The 19030-nt window shown below is 44.9% G+C and overlaps 2 protein-coding genes across 2 annotated transcripts; both read left to right on the top strand.

Moving 5' to 3' along the window:
* The first annotated feature begins 1842 nt into the window (after window positions 1–1842).
* LOC134209426 (uncharacterized) lies at window positions 1843–3066 on the top strand. The gene has a single exon (XM_062685414.1). The coding sequence runs from the start codon at window positions 1843–1845 to the stop codon at window positions 3064–3066; it is 1224 nt and encodes a 407-aa protein (XP_062541398.1).
* Window positions 3067–3238: 172 nt separating this feature from the next.
* On the top strand, window positions 3239–4681 carry LOC134209425 (uncharacterized). Its single transcript, XM_062685413.1, has one exon. It carries the CDS (start codon window positions 3239–3241, stop codon window positions 4679–4681), a length of 1443 nt encoding a protein of 480 aa, XP_062541397.1.
* Window positions 4682–19030: the final 14349 nt, after the last annotated feature.

Raw genomic sequence — 19030 nt, 5'->3', positions numbered from 1 at the left:
AAAGCCGTCGGAAACGATAATGAACATATCTGTTGAAGTAATGAAGAAAATCCATCCAGCCGTTTTCGAGTTATGCGGATACGAACACAGACCATTTCATTTTTATTATATAGATTACCTGGATCAATGCGGCTAGACTGGGCAATTTACAAAAACAAAAATCTGCCAGCAAACCTTGAGACTTTCGGCGAGTTCATGTCTGGATTAGTAACGGCAGCGAGCGAAGTTTCATTTGAACTTCCAGAGGTAGGCGCGTCAGCAAGAAGCGACAAACGAAGATCAAAAGAAACTGTGAGTGTTCATGCACACACTGCTGAACGGAATCCTTCATCAGTAACTGGTGGTTCGTCTGTAAACAACAGTATGAAAACAGGAAAGCCATGCGTAGCATGTGGACGGAGTGGACATCGAGTGGCAGAATGTCATCAGTTTAAGGGCGCTACTTTAGATGAAAGGTGGAAGTTGGTCAAACAACAAAACTTGTGTCGAACTTGCCTTAACAGTCATGGAAAATGGCCCTGTCGCTCCTGGAATGGTTGTGGAACTGAAGGATGTCGGCAGAAACACCATACCCTTCTCCACACATTCTCCCCCTCTCAGGAAAACGTTGGTATGTCAGCCAGTCACGTGACCTCAAAGGACTTGAAGTGGCCTTTATTCCGCATTGTTCCTGTAGTCCTGTTCAGCAACAGTGCCACTGAAACAATATTTGCATTCATCGATGAGGGCTCTTCTTACACTCTGTTAGAAGAATCAGTTGCACATCAATTAGGAGCTAAAGGACAGCACGAACCACTCACACTGCAATGGACTGGCAATGTGAAGCGTAAGGAAACAAAATCACAGCGTTTACAGCTTGATATCTCAGGTGAAGGTGGTGTATCTCGTTACAAGTTAATTGATGTTCGAACAGTTAGCAGACTTGTACTGCCCTCTCAATCGCTCAACTATCGAGACCTGGCGAACCAATTCCCCCATCTACGAGGTCTCCCCCTTAAAGACTACGAGCTTGTTCAACCTAAATTGCTGATCGGTCTGGACAATTTGAGACTGTGCGCCCCGCTCAAACTGCGAGAGGGAGGGTTAACAGATCCAATCGGTGCTAAATGTAGACTGGGGTGGAGCATTTACGGTTGTATACCCAAGCGCTCCTCTCCAACGGCTATCGTCAACTTTCATGTTGGAACGGTATCTGATCCCGACCGAGAATTAAACGAGCAACTACGCGACTATTTCACACTGGAGAATGTAGGAACTTCAAACCTACATGAGGTTCCGGAATCGGATGAAGAACAACGAGCGAAACGACTATTGGTAACCACGACAAGGCGTATTCCAAATGGAACGGGGTATGAAACTGGACTATTATGGAGAACAGATTGTCCGAGCTTCCCTGATAGTTACCCTATGGCGTTACGTCGGTTGGAGGCTCTAGAGCGAAAGCTTCAGAAGGAACCGAGGCTAGAGCGACGTGTTCGAGAACAAATTTCGGAGTACGAATGTAAAGGATACGCATACAAAGCAAATTTGGAAGAATCGACCTCCGTCTGTGCTAATCAGGTTTGGTACCTGCCATCGATAATCCAAAGAATCCTGGGAAAGTGCGGCTAATCTGTGACGCAGCGGCGAAATTTGGCAACGTCTCTTTCAACTCTAATATTCGCAAGGGCCCTGACCTGATGTCACCCCTTCCGAAAATTCTCTATCAGTTCCGCCAATTTCCGTCGCTATATGCGGTGATTTGATGGAAATGTTTCATCAAATAAAAATTCGAGCCCTGATTGTCAGTCACAAAGGTTGTTATTTCGTGACAATCCCTCCGAGCATCCCAATGTGTACGTGATGGCAGTTGCTACGTTTGGCTCAACGTGTTCTCCAGCTTCTGCACAGTATATCAAGAACCTTAATGCAGAAGAGTGCTCCAAGGAGTTTCCTCGAGCCGCTCTAGCTATAAAGAACAAACACTACGTAGATGACTACCTAGACAGTTTTCGAACAATCAAGGAAGCCATCGAAGTAGTTAACGAAGTGAAGTTAGTACATTCACTGGGTGGATTCACTCTCCGGCACTTCCTATCAAACGATGCCGAAGTTCTGGAGGGTATCTGTGCAACTCCAACGCTAGAACCGAAAAGCATGGATCTTGAACGAGGTGACAAGTCGGAATCGGTGCTTGGCAAAAAGTGGATTCCTCGTGACGATGTGTTTGTGTACATGCTTGGACTCAGAGAAGATCTTGAGTACATAATTGCAAAGGATCACATTCCCACAAAAGGAGAGATTGCCCGTGTAATAATGAGTATGTTTGACCACCTTGGGTTCATCGCCTTCTTCCTTGTGCATGGCAAAATCCTATTGCAAGATACTTGGGCAAAAGGTATTGAGTGGGATCAAAGGATACCAGATGATATCAACGCACGCTGGCAGCAATGGTCAAACCTCTTTCAACAACTAGACAACCTTCGCATCCCCCGATGCTATTTCCGGTCACCTATCCCGGAAAGTTTTAGCGGACTTCAACTCCATCTATTCGTCGACGCCAGCGAATCCGCTTATGCTTGCGCTGTATATTTTCGCTTGGAGACAGACACGGGTACCCAAGTATCACTTGTTGGAGCAAAAACTAAAGTAGCTCCGTTGAAAACGCTTTCGATTCCCAGACTAGAACTAAAGGCAGCCGTCTTAGGAGTTCGTCTACTTAACACTATCCAAAACCAACACGAGTTCCCAATTTGTCGCCGCTACTGCTGGAGTGATTCTGGAACAGTGCTCGCCTGGATTCGTTCCGATGATCACCGACGATTCCATAAATTCGTCGGTGTCCGAATTGGTGAGATCTTGACGTCCACGGTGCCTTCAGAATGGAAATGGGTTCCAACGAAGCTCAATGTCGCCGATTTAGCTACGAAGTGGGGTACCGGTCCACAACTAACCATGGACAATACTTGGTTCCAAGGACCATTTTTCATCCACGACTCGGAGGATAAATGGCCACAGCAGCGACCGAGCCTTCCGACAGTAGAAGAACTTCGACCGGCCCACTTACATTTAGTTTGCTCGATTTAGCAGCTGGACCAAATTACATCGTTCAGCAGCATACGTCCTACGTTTTGTCAACAACGTTCGGCGGAAGAAACAAGGACACGGATTAGAGCTGGGCGTACTCAACAGCGAGGAATTGCGCCGAGCAGAAGAAATGCTATGGAGGTCGGCACAACTCGAGACATATCCAAATGAAATGAACATTCTCAAATCATCGCAAGGTTCACCTGAACGCCATCACAATGCGGTGGAGAAATCCAGCGATCTCTATTCGAAGTGGCCCTTTCTTGATTATGAAGGAGTGCTGCGAACTCGCGGAAGGATCGAAGCTGCACCGTACACTACAACAGAAGCTAAGTTTCCCGTGATTCTTCCAAAGCGGCATGCAGTAACTTTTCTGATTGTTGACTGGTACCATCGCTACTACCGTCATGCCAATCGTGAAACTATCGTGAACGAGATCCGGCAGCGCTTCGACATCCCGACACTGAGACGACTACTGGATAAAGTAATGAACGATTGTGTCTGGTGTCGAATAGTGAAAGCTGCCCCAAATCCACCTATAATGGCTCCCCTCCCTGAAGTACGTCTGACAGCTTTCATACAACCATTTACGTTCACCGGGTTGGATTATTTCGGTCCGATACTGGTGAAAATGAACCGAAGTAACGTTAAAAGGTGGGTAGCTCTCTTTACCTGTCTTACTACTAGAGCAATTCACTTAGAGTCGGTGCATTCATTGAGTACGGAGTCGTGTATCATGGCTGTTCAACGATTTGTCTCTCGTAGAGGCCTACCAAGAGAGTTCTGGACCGACAATGCTACCTGTTTCCAGGGCACGAGTAATAAGCTCAAGATGATCTCTGAAGCTACAAGGAAGGCCTTAGCGGAAAAGTTTACTACATCCTATACAACATGGAAATTCATCCCACCTGCAGCACCACATATGGGGGGAGTATGGGAGAGACTCGTACGCTCAGTGAAAGTAGCTATTAGTACGATCACAGATTCTCCACGCAGACCCGATGACGAAACACTGGAAACTGTTCTACTGGAGGCAGAGGCAATGATTAATTCTAGACCTCTCACTTACGTCCCATTGGAGTCAGCGGACCAGGAAGCCTTGACACCGAACCATTTTTTACTGGGAAGCTCATCGGGTAGAAAATTTATGCCCACAGAGGATATTGATGTCTGTTCAGCCCTCCGCAGTAGCTGGAAGCTGGCGAGGTACATCACCAACAGTTTTTGGAATCGGTGGCTCAAGGAGTATTTGCCGGTCATCACGCGCAGATGTAAATGGTTTCAGGACGTAAAGGATATTGCCGTAGGAGACTTGGTGCTAGTGGTAGATGGAAAAATAAAGAACCAATGGATTAGAGGACGAATCGAAGAAGTATTTCCCGGACGAGATGGTCGAGTACGACAGGCTTTAGTGCGGACGTCGACAGGAGTCATGCGTAGAGCAGCAGTGAAGTTGGCTGTTCTGGACGTCTCAGATAAGTGTAAACCCACCCAAGAAGTTCCAGAGTCTAAGCTAGGTTTACGGGCGGGGGTATGTGCCGACAAGTCCCCTCGTCACGACAACACTGCCTACTGTAGTACTACGACCGACTCTGCTATAGTGAGTGATCGATGAAATGTCAGCTGTCATGATAAAGCTAAATTGAAAGGCCGAATGAAAGTTGAAGCAACAAAGCAAGTAGTTTCTAAAATATTGAATTCGATAAATAATCTTGGAGAATTATCTCTATAATTACGGTGAATATATTTTCAACTTGATCAATGTGTATTCTAGGATTTACTGAGTTGAAACCTTTTATACTTTTACAGTAGATACGCGATCAGCTATACAGTTCAATCAAGTTCAACCGTTCATATAAATGCGTTATATTTCTCGATTTGTAAGTGAGGTTGATTAGACTTACATCTATTAAATCATTAATTATAGTGAATTGAATTTATAGAAAGAACGGTTGTAACACAGGGACAGTTAAATTCAAAGCCATCCTTGGCTCATGTATGGGTCACCAAATATGTAAGTAGCATTAAGTAAAGGCACAGAATACCCAATAAAAGCGACCTCATTGTTCTAGCTTAAAGCACACACACACAAAATAAACAGTGTTGCTAAATAGAGTGGTGGCAGATCAACAACTACCAAAAGGCCAATTTTCGATTTGAGCGAATAAAATGTGATGAATACACAGCTTATAACCTATATTTTTATAATCAGGACGGTTTTTATTTTTTAGATTTTTTTGGGAGGGGTGGGGGGCGTTCAAACTAGCCCCTCCTAGAAATGATATTTTTACGTTTTTTGGGAAAACGGCCAGCTTTGCCATATTTTCGTCTCAAAAGTAACATACCTATTTATATATCGTTACAAAGCTCTTAAACAGATCTATGCAATAGGCTTGATAATGTAATAATAGCTCCGTCCAGAATTTAATTTTAAGTAGTTTTGTAAAAGCATATTTTACGCAGTTTTTAACGAACAAAACAGTTTGGTACCCCGCAATACCCCGCAGTAAAACATCATGCACTATACTATTGAACGCTTAAGCTTTGAGGACCATGAATAAAATTCTGCCCAAATTCACAACTTTGTAAGATACATTATTTTTTAAAAATGCCTATTTTTGCCTTTCTCGTGTACTAAGTATACGTAGAAGCTATATGATTGCTCCAAAAGCATTAAAAAGAACGCCCAAACACTCATAGTTTTATATACCGATCGACTCAGTTCGACGAATTAAGCTGATGTCTGTGTGTACGTGTATGTTAATGTCTGTATGTGTGTGAGCAAAAATTATCTTAACTATTTTTTAGGCACTTACACTCAACCGATTTACTCGCAACGAGTTTCATTCGTCAGAGAACGTTATTCCATTGCTTCCTATTAGAAATAGGCTGGATCGGACTATGGGCTCAAAAGTTATGGCCAAAATACACTTTCTTATAATGTACGAGAAAGATAACATTACCGCTAGGGGGATTAATCAGGTGTTTTGGTAAACTTCTTCTTTTTCAATTTTCATCTGAGTTACTCAATAATGCCACTTCAATTGAAAATGGTGACGAACACAATTTACATAACATTTGAAGGGGGAGGGTTATGTCTTAACGTTGCGCCTAATTCAAGAAAAAATCAACTAACACATAAAAAGCGTCACGCAGTAGAAGGGAAGGGGTTCAAAATTTACAATTTTGACATTACTACATAATAGAAGCGAATTATAGATTTAACCATAACGTGTCATAAAGTGGTGGATGAGTAGTGTGTTAAATAACTCCTTGTCACAATACGTTTTTATATTTATGAAAGAAATCTTATGGAAATATCAAATAAATGAAATTCCATTTCCTTGATGCCACAATATGACGCTAATTGAATCTGTTCTACTCTCCTTTGCTGGTTTAATAAGTTTTATTCAGTGAATTTTCAACACCAGAAGCTAATAGTGCTTTTTTGATCATTTTAGGAAAACTGTGTTGCGTCCATTTGTCTGTGACACGAATATACAGTAAAACCCTTTATATGACCAGTAGTATTTTATCCAGCATCAAGCGGGCTTATTGCTTATTAAGTGACAAAATTCCGTTGGTTTTGTAGAATATGACTAAAATCGATACTATGCCAAAAATTGGTCCCCCAGAAAATATTTTTCGTTTCTATCTATGTTTTTATGATTAATACCACCATTTATTGCAGGATTCATAATTTTGGCCAAAAATACCTCCTTTTTTTCCTATTGTGCACTCGTCCAAAACAATCTCTTGAAACCTGATAGGATTTCCGGAAAGTCGTTGAAATTCCATAAAAGTATTCTATAGATTTGATAATCATGTTTTCCTACCCACGCCTTGGAACGTGGCGGCGCCTCTGGTTGTTGACTACCACAAAATGCTCTAAGAGATGTTAGGCAAGGGAAGATCCATTCTGTGATTCATGCCAGATAGCACATGTGCTTCATTGTATTGACAATGTGGAACAACATCAAAGGCTTTTTGGCGATCCGTAGCGTAGTTGGCTAACCGTTCACCTTACAAGTTGATGATCATGGTTTCGATTCCTAGCCCCTCCCCCAAACCCTCATCAGTCGCCGGATGCGCAGCCCGTACGGTGACGTTTTGGGGAACGAGCCTTACCGTCACGACTGACAAATTGTTCTTCGCGAAGGCATTCCTCCAACGTATCCGGATAAATGGCAACCGAACAATGCAATGACCTTTCCCCTTCGACTTACGACAAGGACAAATGGACACACGATAAGATGGACCGCCACCGGCAACGAAACAATAATGAGTACCTACCTACCTGGATACCTGGTTGGCTACAGCGTCGATACACCTATGCCTGGCGTATTGTAGAGCTCCATAATCGTAGGTCATGGGCGATGCTCCTCCAGCTTCCCCGAACGTTCAAAGTCCCCAGGTCCGATTCCAGCGCGTTCGTGGCCTTCCACGAAGTCGCCGGCCCCTATCTGGTTCTCTGTTGAATATTGTTTTCGCTATTCTCAGGTAGTGTGGGGATGGGTATGTCATGTAACTCTTACCCGACCCACTAAAACCAAAACCCTTTCGCCAGTCCATACCCCCGGCCCGCAATTAAGCAATACATCAGGGGGGGACTATTGAGAACGCTCACGCCTATGCTAACGCACTTGACGTCAATACACACAACATCGACTTCAAGGGTGGCTACCTCACCACCTGTCGATCGCAAGCTATGATAGTAACCTAACGGTCCGTATCATAATCTCACGTTGAGACGAGCACCCGACAACAACCACCGCGCGTGAACCGCAATGACCTCTATATCTACATACTGAGGTCCCCGCAGCCCACCCGCGACATGTTGGTTGTCGGGGTGAGCAAGGTGTTCACTGCATCACAGGTGCCCTTACTGCACTCGTTGGTTTTGTTCAAGACGCCACCACCGCTGCAGTTTCGACATGATCTGTTGAGATGCTGTGTTCACCGCATTCCATATAGCTTCTTCCCGGCACATCCTCTCGACGAGGTTGTCCGGGGTTGTATCCATACCACTAATAAGCAGCATGGTATTGCGTTCTACCTCGAATCGCGGGCATGCGAACATCACATGCTCTGCCGATTCTACCTCACCTACACATTCAGGACACTCCGCAGAATCTGCGAAGCCAAACCTGTGTAGGAATTTCTTAAAGCAGCCATGTTCAGACAACACCTGTGTTAGGTGGAAGTTGACTTGACCATGCTTCCTTTCAACCCAGTTGGACACATCTGGAATCAGTCTGTGGGTCCAACGACCTTTGACTGCGGTGTCCCATGCTCTTTGCCATTTGAGCAACGAAGCTGCTCTCTTGACACGTCGCACTTGCACCGAGTCCCTTTCGTTGTAGCACTCCACATCCTCCTCTAGGAGTGTGTCTATCGGCATCATTCCAGCTATGTGTGTGTGTGTGTGTGTGTGTGTGTGTGTGTGTGTGTGTGTGTGTGTGTGTGTGTGTGTGTGTGTGTGTGCACTAAAAGAGCAAAAAGTCTAGCTCACTTTTTTTGTACTTACCCTTGATCGATTTCTTCGCAACAGGTTGCATTCGACGCAGTATTTTGCCCCCTATTGAAAATTGGCCGGATCGGGGCTTCTGGCCTAAATACTTTTTCTCGTAAAAAAGTCTCGCTCACTTTTTTTGTATTTACCCTTGACCGATTTCTTCGCAACAGGTTGCATTCCACTGTCCCATGGTTTCCTATTGAAAATTGGACGGATCGGACAATGGGCTTGGTAGTTATGGCCAAAATACTTTTTCTCATAATAAAGCGCGTTAAAAAGTCTAGCTCACTTTTAATGCACTAACCCTCAACCGATTTCCTCCTAACCTGAGACGAGACCGGCAAAGACAGCTTCTTTTTCCTTGTGTTGACACTTGTTCTTCTTTTTATCACAGTTGATTATCGAGTTTCAACTGTTTCCTTGACTGTTTCACCTAAGCCCCGGGTGGACTCTTCTGAGCACAATAAAAGTGTATCCAATTCACGAATTAGTAAATTCATTTTCATAAGGAATTTTATACCGGGAACAAAACAACTGATTATTAATAAGCTAAACGGATGATTTGGAATACTCGTTTGAGTGAAAAAGTCTTCGTAAAACAAAATTCATGCGGAATATTTTATTTGAGATACCAATACTTTCACACAAAAAGCTGCTGGCTACACCTGACAGTTCGTGACAGCAGTTGACTGGCAGCAGCTGAAGTTACATTTTTTCCTCTTTGCAAGTCCCGTCCCAGCTCCTAACAGGTTGCATTCGACGCCGAATCTTGTCTCATTATTTCCTATTGAGCCGGATCGGACGATGGGCTCAGAAGTAATGCCCAAAATACTATTTTTTTTACCGCACGAGAAAGGGATCGTCACTGCTAGGTGGATTAATCTGGGTTTTTTCTTTGTATACTTGATATAGCTCATGACTCATGCGTCTGCGCCACATACCACTTTCTAGTTTCCCTCCGAGTATTGTACGCAGCAATTTTCGCTCGAAAACCCCGAAAGCTCTCTCCGTTCCGCCTCTTTTAACGCCCATGCTTCATGTTCATAAAGGGCCACTGGTAGAATCAGAGCTTCGTATAGAGCAAATTTCGTTTCCGTCTGCATGTTGCGGGACCTAAGCTGGTTACGTAATCCGTGTAAGGCCGTGTTCGCAGCAGCAATACGTCTTTTCACTTCACGGGAAACGTTATTGTCACATGTCACAAGCGTTCCAATGTAAACAACTTCTTCAACAACTTCAAACACATCCTCATCAAGCACTATCTTAGCACCAACATCACTAGATCTTCCTCTGTATCTACATGCCACCATATGTACTTTGTCTTGGTAGAGTTAATGGTTAAGCCTATCCTCGCCGTCTCTCTCTTCAGTGGGACAAAAGCCTCCACTACTGCTCTGCGATCGATTCCAATAAGGTGGATGTCGTCCGAAAGCCCAGGAGCATATGCGACCGTGTGATGATAGGGCCGTTCCTCTGCACGCCATATCTCCCAGATCTCCTGCATCATGCAATCCGAATACTTGATTTCGAGCCATCCAGCGTTGCACGTATCAGTCTAATTAGTTTCGCCAGAAAACCATGTTCGGACATTATCTGCCAAAGCTCATTTCTTTTCACTGAATCGTACGCTGCTTTGAAATCGATGAACAGATGGTGAGTCTGCAAGTTGCTACTCCCGGAATTTATCAAGGACCATCCGCAGGCTAAACATCTGATCCGTCGTTGATCGACCCTCACGAAAACCTGCCTGGTATTCGCCAACGAAGGACTCCTCAAGCGGTCTCAGTCTGTTAAACAGGATACGCGACAGGATTTTGTACGCCGAGTTCAGAAGGGTGATCTCTCTGTAATTGACACACTCTAGTCTGTGCCCTTTTTATAGATTGAACATATGTATTCCGTTGCCATCGCAGCAACTTGAATAGCAACAAATCTATTTTTGGCGGTGTGCTGGTGGCGGTTCATCAACGTCATCCAGGTGTGCGCTCCAGGACGCATTGCGGCGAAAGATTGGAACCTGAGAGAGAGAAGCCAGCTCACTGACAGATCGTTTATTTACTATGTCTTCTTCTTATTTATTTGTGTGGAAACCGTGACATCAAAGTAACATTTCATAACGTCGGAAGCAACATTTTTCACTCCAATAAAAACTTGTTCGAATTAGCTGATTTTAATGATTATGAACTTCCTAACGTAGAACAAAACCTATATCTCATAATACGGGATCATTCACATGGATAATTACGGGTTCAATTCACTGTAACAGATATAAGAAAAGTTGCGAACATAAATTGCCAAATACATAATTTTGGTTACGACCATTTGAAGTTCCATCGCAGTGTTTACTTTTTCGGTTCGCAGTGACTGGATCGCGGTGACATTAGGATGAACGTAAATAAAGCGAGCTGTCTTCTCTCTCTCAGATTGGAACAGGTGTTCGTTGATGCGACAATTGATAGTCATCATGTACTGATTGGAGCTGTTTACATCCCGCCTGACCGCAGTAACGATGCGGCTTTATTAGACGAACATGTGGCTTCCGTTCGTGAGCTGTGTGAAAATGATTCTCATGGTGACCGGATCCTAATCTGCAGTGATTACAACAGGGGGGTAATATGCGGTGCGTCGCGCCTTCTCAGCATGTAGTCTCATCATCTCATCAAATCTAAATAAACAATCCCACAATTTTTTTTGTTAGTCAGCAGTAGTGTAGGTTAGCTAATATCCTACAAGATTCCAATTCGAACAATGTAACACTTGCAAAGCGGAATGGCCCGGTTTTTCCAAGCGGCGAGGCCCGGATAATCATCTTAGGTAGGCTCGATTTGTTCGTGGATGACAGGCTTACTCCCCCTGGATTACAACCAACCCCGCCTTCAATGGACACGTCGTACGGACGGTAACGTAGTGCTTGCTAGGAATATATCTATTCCGTCATCAAGTGCGGCTGTAATTGATGAAATGAACTTCTTAAACTTGACCCAAGAAAACTGGCATCGTAATCAGCATGATCGTATTTTGGATCTAGTCTTCTGCTCCTTATAGTTTTAAACCCAACATCAACACAGCAGCCGTTCCACTGTTGTCTATCGACTTGCATCACCCTCCGTTGTTGAATCTGCATCATTAAATGTACCTCTGGACTTTCTTAATTTGACAACATTCGTGGTTACTCCTGGAATGATTATTGCCGCTGCAGAAAAGTGGTCCTTCTTTGGTCCTGATGGCATCCCATCTGTTGTGTTCTGCCGTTGTGCAGCTGTTTTTGCTGAGCCGCTTTCCTCCATTTTTAATCGATCACTGGACGACGGCATTTTCCGGACATTTGGAAACAATCCTATATGTTTCCGGTCTACAAAAATGGTGATAGAAAGGATGTCAAGAACTATCGTGGAATAACAACTTGTATGCAGCATCAAAGTTATTCGAACTCGTTATTGAAGAACTACATCTCTACCGATGCTTTCTACTAGATCGATCACAACATCTTGTTGTCCAAACTATCGCGCCTCGGATCAACGACCAAACTCACTTCGTGGCTTGGTTCTTAAATACCTAACTGACAGAACACTCCGTGTGAAAATTGACTGGTGTGATTCGTCCCCTTTCTGCAACTTATCTGGCGTGCCACAAGGAAGCAAGTTGGGACCTCTGCTGTTTACACTCTACTTCAACGACTTTGCATCGAAATTGGGTTTGCTTTGCAGAATTAGCTATATAAATGACCTGAAAATATATCTAATATCACGATCAGTTGATGACTGTCATCGTCTGCAAAGTTTGTTGAACGTGTTCATTACCTGGTGCTATCAGAACAAACTGACTGTCAGTGTTCCAAAGTGCTCTGTTATGACATTCCATCGTTCAAAACACCCAAACATTGTTTGATTATCGTATTGATGGAACCACACTTCAAAGAGTTACGGAGGTTACTGAACTTGGAGTTGTGTTGGATCCAAAACTGACGTTCAACGCCCATTATACGTCGATAATTGCCAAGGCAAACCGGCAGCTGGGTTTCATATCGAAAATTGCGAAGTACTTCACTGATGCACACTGCTTCTATTGTCTGGACTCCGAATGACGTTGTATGGAAACTTGAGAATTGAACGTGTCCAACGGAGGTTTATTCGAATGGCCCTACGTCACTTACCATGGCGTGATCCACTTAATCTTCCTCCATATCCTGCTGGTTGCAGATTGCCCAATATGGACACCCTCGAAAGAAGCCGAAAGCTGCAGCAAGCGACATTCGTGGCTAGACTACTGTGCGGAGAAATCAACTCTCCTCTTTTGCTCGGGCTACTGGATATTCGTGCCATTCAACGACCTCTTCGACAACGATCACTGCTGCAGGATCGATTTCATCGTACGTTCTTTGGACACAACGAACCAGTCTCTGCAATGATCAGGACATTTACAACGGTTGAGGAGCTTTTTGACTTTTGCGAAGCACCCGAACGTTTTAAAAATAGGATGAAGAGGTCACTATTATTGTAACCGTTAGTTTTAGTTTCATTCATTAAGACTAAGCTGTCAGATGAATTATAATTAAATAAATAAATATGAGGCCATCCAACCAGCCGGCAGGCAGTTCTTCATCCTCCCATATTTTCTGGATTATGTGGTGGAAACACTTCCGTGTTTGAGAAGCTCGACCGGGATCTCGTCCTTCCCAGCAGCTTTACTGTTTTTTAGCTAATTTAGAACCTTCTTAACCTTGTCCAGCGTTGGCGGTTCCACAGCTTGAATGTCGCCGCATATGTCCATCCTGCTTCTTAATACACCTTCATTTTCACCGTTCAACAAATCATCGAAGTGCTCCTTCCACCTGGCTGCCACTATAGCCTTGTCTGTCAGCAAATTCCCTTCTAGGTCATTGTACATTGTGGGCACTGGCGCAGTCTCATGCCGCGCGCCTTCGACAGTTGCGTAAAACCTCCGCATATCGTTCCTATCCATGTTCTCCTGCGCATCAGCTATCACACTCTCTTCGTGTTGCCTTTTTCTTCTGCGGTGGATTCGTTTCTCTTCTGCCCTTGTACGAGCCACTAGCATTCGACTCCTAGCAACATTTTTATAGTCCGTCTCTCGCTGGTGCTTCTCATCAAACCAACCATTTCGTTGGCGTCGCTGTGCAGTGCCTAACATTTCCTGCGCTGTTGTCACAGCTTCGTGGATATTTTCCCACAATATGTTGACGTCGCCAGATCCGGTGGTATCTGATCTGCGCATTTGCATCCCCGATGACAATCTTTACATAGTGTGTTGGTCACTCTCCGTAGGTCTTATTGGTTCTCATAGAACTCATCCTTCACGTCATCAGGCTTATCGTTGGTTGGGGCATAGATGCTGATCAGGCCATAGTTGAAGAATTTGCCCTTCATTCTCAACACGCAAATGCGGTCGCTTATCGGCTTCCACCGGATAACACGCTTCATCTGCTTCCCGATCACCATGAAGCCAACTTCTCGTTCTGCTCCGTCACCGCCGCTATAGTAAATGTGGTACTTGAATGAAGTGTTCGCTATGGGATCCGCCGCCCGGAATTCACGTTCTCCAGTTCTGGGCCACCGTATTTCCTGGATGGCTGCCACACTCACGCCGACCTTCTGCAGGTCACGAGCCAGGAGCCCTACATGTGCGGGTTCATTCAAAGTTCTCACGTTCCAAGATCCGACTTTCTTTCGAAAGCAGCCCCTTCAATTTTCGCCTTGAAGGGTGTTCGCATCCGCGAATACAGGGACTGCCCCCCTAGCAAGGAAGGCAGCTGTTGAAACTCTTTTGCCTTCATCGGTATATAACGATCGACAGCAGAATCACCACCAGTCGCCACCGTATGTATAGGACACGGAATTCAGGTAGAGCATCGTTATCTCCCCATCGCATCGTCCGTTATCAGCGTATGTGATAAGGAGAGCAGAGAGTAGATTGTCGGAGTTAAACCGATCTGCCGAACTACCGAAACGATCATCGTTGGAAGAAGGTCTCCGGTACCTACCCAAGAGAACATCGGCAGTCGCAACTAGATCACGATCCGGGACAGATCACGTCCAACATACACACGGTCGAGTGTTTTTAATGTGTTATAGATTAAGTGTAGATTATATTTAAATAAAGTTCGTCCAGTATGTCCAGTAATTTTAACAAATAAAGCAAGTGTAACTGTTTCAATAAAGTTAGGTGTTTAAATGTACATTATTTAGTGCTTGTGTGATAATTCAAGGAGAACTATCGTGCCACTTCGAAACGTTCAGAAGAAAAATTGTGCTACAATACAAGAAACCCATCGCCTGCATGAACGCACGTTCCTCTTTCCACCTCTAACTTCGATGCCCGGTTGATTGCCCCTCGCTCAGCAGCTATTGAAGGAATTTCGGATCAGGTAAAGGGGCTCAACCGTTCATTTTGGCCCTACGAACCGGATTCTGGGACCATCTACGGAACTTGTTCAAACCGTCGGCACTGGGTCGACACACATTCGTTTGGATTGGATAGGATTAGTGCTAGAAACCACCATTGTGAACCCATATTTGAGGGAGGTCAGTGTACTGAGGTCAGTGCACTAGAGTCAATGCAGATCAACAACACAGCAACCATTGCACTCGGGGACAAAGCTTGCCGCTTGACTTTGTTGGCGTCGCTTGGCTAGCACGCCATCGCTATTGGACAGGGAAGCTCGAAATTGTATGGTCATCTTCGATTCTGGAATTCAACTGAATTGCATGCTACTACAACTGAAGAGAGGCCTTGCAGTTTATTCAGATTTAGGATCTTTGAAGCGACTACACGGATTTGGATTCGGCCTACACAACTGAAGGAATTCTGGAGGCCTTCACGGAACCAGATCTGCTTCTTCAACCGCTGGACTGGCGCAACGCTTTCTTTCTCAGGTAATTAAGTTAGAATAGTGTATGTCCAGCCGAAGCATTTCCTTCAGTATACTAATGCCAACGTTTCGACCTTCTTCTCTGGACTTGTGATCATCTACGGACCTACGGCAAGGAAAACCATTACATACCATTGGCATTCCGCCAATTTGGATTTGGTATCGGTACATTTATAACTTTCGTCGTCAAGGACCATCAGGAACCGCCATTCAAGAAGGACGTTTTTTTGGATTAACGCTCGTTTCGAAGTTGCGATGATTCATCGGGGCCACTACTAAACCAGTTACCAAAGGGATCGGCGTTAGGATTCCATTTTGCTGCATGTTAGCCGACTAGGATTGGAAGGAAGAGGGAGTGCTACAATTAGTTTTCTCGGGTGAGTGAACATAATAGTATATTGCCGAAGCTAGACGCAGATAAATACACCATTTTGAATGAAAATCTATCCTCTTCAACTTGCCATTTTCCTGCTGAGCCCTGAATGCTCTTTTGAGCGATCCATTCACAAATTTGGTTGACTTAATCGGATAATCGGACTTCGTCGGGAATTGCACCACTGCTGGTATCTCTAGTTAAAATCATTGGTGGAATTATTCGGGCCATTCAGAAGATCGGACTTTGCCGGGAATTGCACCACTGTAGGTTTCTCCAGGTGAGCTTCCGCAGTATATGCCCGGCCGAAGCCGGAACTTGTTGGTTACTACATCACGAATTCTCTTCTTCGCCGTCCTCTTGCTCGAGTCATTGGTGGACTTTCGGTAATTGAGCTTTGTTAAGAATCGCACGACTGCTGATTCCCTAAATCATTGGTGGATTTATTCGGATCCTGCTGCTAATCGGACTTTGTCGGAATTGCACCACTGCTGGTTTCTCCAGGTGAGCTTCCGCAGTATATGCCCGGCCGAAGCCGACATTCTTTGGATACTACACCGCACTTTCTTCTTTTCGTCCGTGTTATTCTTCGAGTATTGGTGGAATCATTCGGACAGATTCGGACCCTACAGAGAATCGGATTTCGTCGTGAATTTCACCGCTGCTGGTTTCGTAAGGCTGTTTATTTGCGAATATTGAAGGGAATCACAGTTGTCTGTCGGTCACCATGAAACCTGAACCCAAGAAACAACCGACGATGCGGGCTCTGACTGCGAGATTGAAGGAGATCCAGCTGTCATTCAGCGACATTGATAGGTTCGTCCAATTATTCAAGGAAACCACTACTACAACCGAAATCGAGATCCGTTTGAGTAAGTTGGATGAGCTTTGGGAGAACTTCAGTGTGGCTTTGGTTGACATATTTTCCCACGAAGAATACAACCCGGATAGCACTTCGGTCGAAAAGGAGCGGATGGATTTTAGCGACCGATATTATCAGCTGAAATCATTTTTGATGGACAAGCTCAAAGATTTGCAGAAACCACAGGAATTGGAGAACTCTGTCGGGGGAAGTGATGGATCGTCGCATGGAAACATGGACCACGTGCGTCTGCCACAGATTACCCTACAAACATTCAACGGGAACATCGATGAATGGTTCAGTTTTCGGGACCTTTTAACTCGCTCATTCATTGGAAGGCGGAACTCCCTGAAGTGGAGAAGTTCCATTATTTAAAAGGATGTCTCCAAGGGGAACCAAGAGGGTTGATCGATCCACTGCCTATAACAAAGGCCAATTACCAAGTGGCCTGGGATCTGCTTTTGAAGCGGTATAATAACAGTAAGCAACTGAAGAAGCGGCAAGTCCAGGCCCTCTTCAAGTTGCCTACTCTTACCAAGGAATCCGGAGCAGACTTGCACATTCTTCTTGAAGGCTTTGAGAGAATTGTGCAGACTCTGGATCAGGTCATCCAGCCGACCGACTATAAGGACCTTTTGCTGGTGAACATCCTTACGACTCGTTTGGATCCAGTTACTCGGAGGGGTGGGAGGAGGCCTCATCCACCAAGTTGCAGGACACTCTTGACGATTTACGGGAATTTTTGCAGCGTAGGGTTCAAGTTCTGGACTGTTTGCCATCGAGGTCGACTGACACCAGGGGTGCAGCACAGATGCAACAGACGTCAAAACAAAAACCGCAACAAACAAAAACCAGCTATAGTTCAGCTCAAGCGTCAAGAGTTCGTTGTCCGTTATGCTCAGCTGACCACTTTCTTTACTATTGTAAAGAGTTCCAGCGATTATCAGTTGGTGATAGAGACAATTTCCTGAAATCAAATGGACTATGTCGGAATTGCTTCAGGACGGGGCATCAGGCGAAGGATTGCCAGTCGAAATACAGCTGCAAAAACTGCAAGGGACGGCACCATACTTTGGTATGTTTTAAGTCAGCAAAGGAGAAGTTTGGCAAGAATACGGTAGTTGCTGGGGACAACGTACCTTTTACTCCTGAAAATCAACCGGAATTATCCAGTTCATCTTCCAAACATGTGGCTCACATGGCGGCTACAGAGTCTGTAGTGTCCGCTACGGCTCAACAACATTCGCATCAAGTTTTGCTGGCTACGGCGGTGGTGTTAATTGAAGACGATATAGGAAATCGTATTCCAGCACGGGCGCTGTTGGATTCCGGGTCGGAAAGTAATTTTATTACGGAGAATTTATGTCAGCAAATGAAAGCTACGCGAGATCAAGTGGATATCTCCATCCTAGGCATTGGGCAAACAGGTACAAGGGTCAAACAAAGGATACATGCAACGGTTCGATCTCGCTTATCTTCGTTTTCATGTGCGATGGATTTTCTCATTCTTCCAAAGGTGACTGTGAACCTTCCAACCACAACTACCAACAAGCATAACTGGTCATTTCCACTAGTCCATTTCCACTAGCAGACCCGGCATACTTCGAACGCAAAGGAGTTGATCTAGTACTCGGTATAGAATCCTTCTTTGATTTCTTTCAAACGGGACGGAGGATTTCCTTGGGTGCAGGGAATCCCTCTCTCAACGAATCTGTTTTCGGCTGGATAGTAAGCGGTGGTATTTCGGCGCCTAACCGCTCGTTACAAATCAGCTGCAATGCGTCAACTTTGGATGACCTTGACATGCTGATTTCTCGATTCTGGTCCTGCGAAGAAATGGAGTCAGGCAAGGCTCTTTCGCCTGAGGAAAGGAGGTGTGAAGACAGCTACATTCGTACAGTTCAACGAAGTTCAGATGGTCGGTACACCGTCTCATTACCGAAGCAGGAAGAAGCCATCTCGCGGTTGGGAGATTCTAGGAATATCGCATATCGGCGCCTTCAAGGGACTGAACGGCGTTTGGCTCGGGACCCATCGCTCAAAAACAGTACCACGACTTCATGGAAGACTACTTCAAGCTTGGGCACATGCGATTGGTGGAGGAAGCAGAATTGGAAGCTGTGAAGCGGTGTTATTTACCGCACCACCCGTAGTCAAGGAAGCGAGCACTACGACTAAGGTACGGGTGGTGTTTGACGCCTCGTGTAAGACAGCAACTGGTGTATCACTCAACGACGTACTTCTGGCAGGGCCAGTGGTTCAAGAAGATCTCCGGTCAATTATATTGCGTAGCCGGACACGACAAATAATGCTCGTTTCGGATGT

Source organism: Armigeres subalbatus, chromosome 2 (assembly GCF_024139115.2).
Source record: "Armigeres subalbatus isolate Guangzhou_Male chromosome 2, GZ_Asu_2, whole genome shotgun sequence".
Taxonomy (NCBI): Eukaryota; Metazoa; Arthropoda; class Insecta; order Diptera; family Culicidae; genus Armigeres; species Armigeres subalbatus.
Note: the sequence above shows the minus strand (reverse complement) of the source record. Positions and strands in the feature narration are given on the sequence as shown.

Coding starts and splice junctions, on each gene's coding strand:
- LOC134209426 (XM_062685414.1), top strand. CDS start 1,843: ATGGCAGTTGCTACGTTTGGCTCAACGTGTTCTCCAGCTTCTGCACAG.
- LOC134209425 (XM_062685413.1), top strand. CDS start 3,239: ATGAACATTCTCAAATCATCGCAAGGTTCACCTGAACGCCATCACAAT.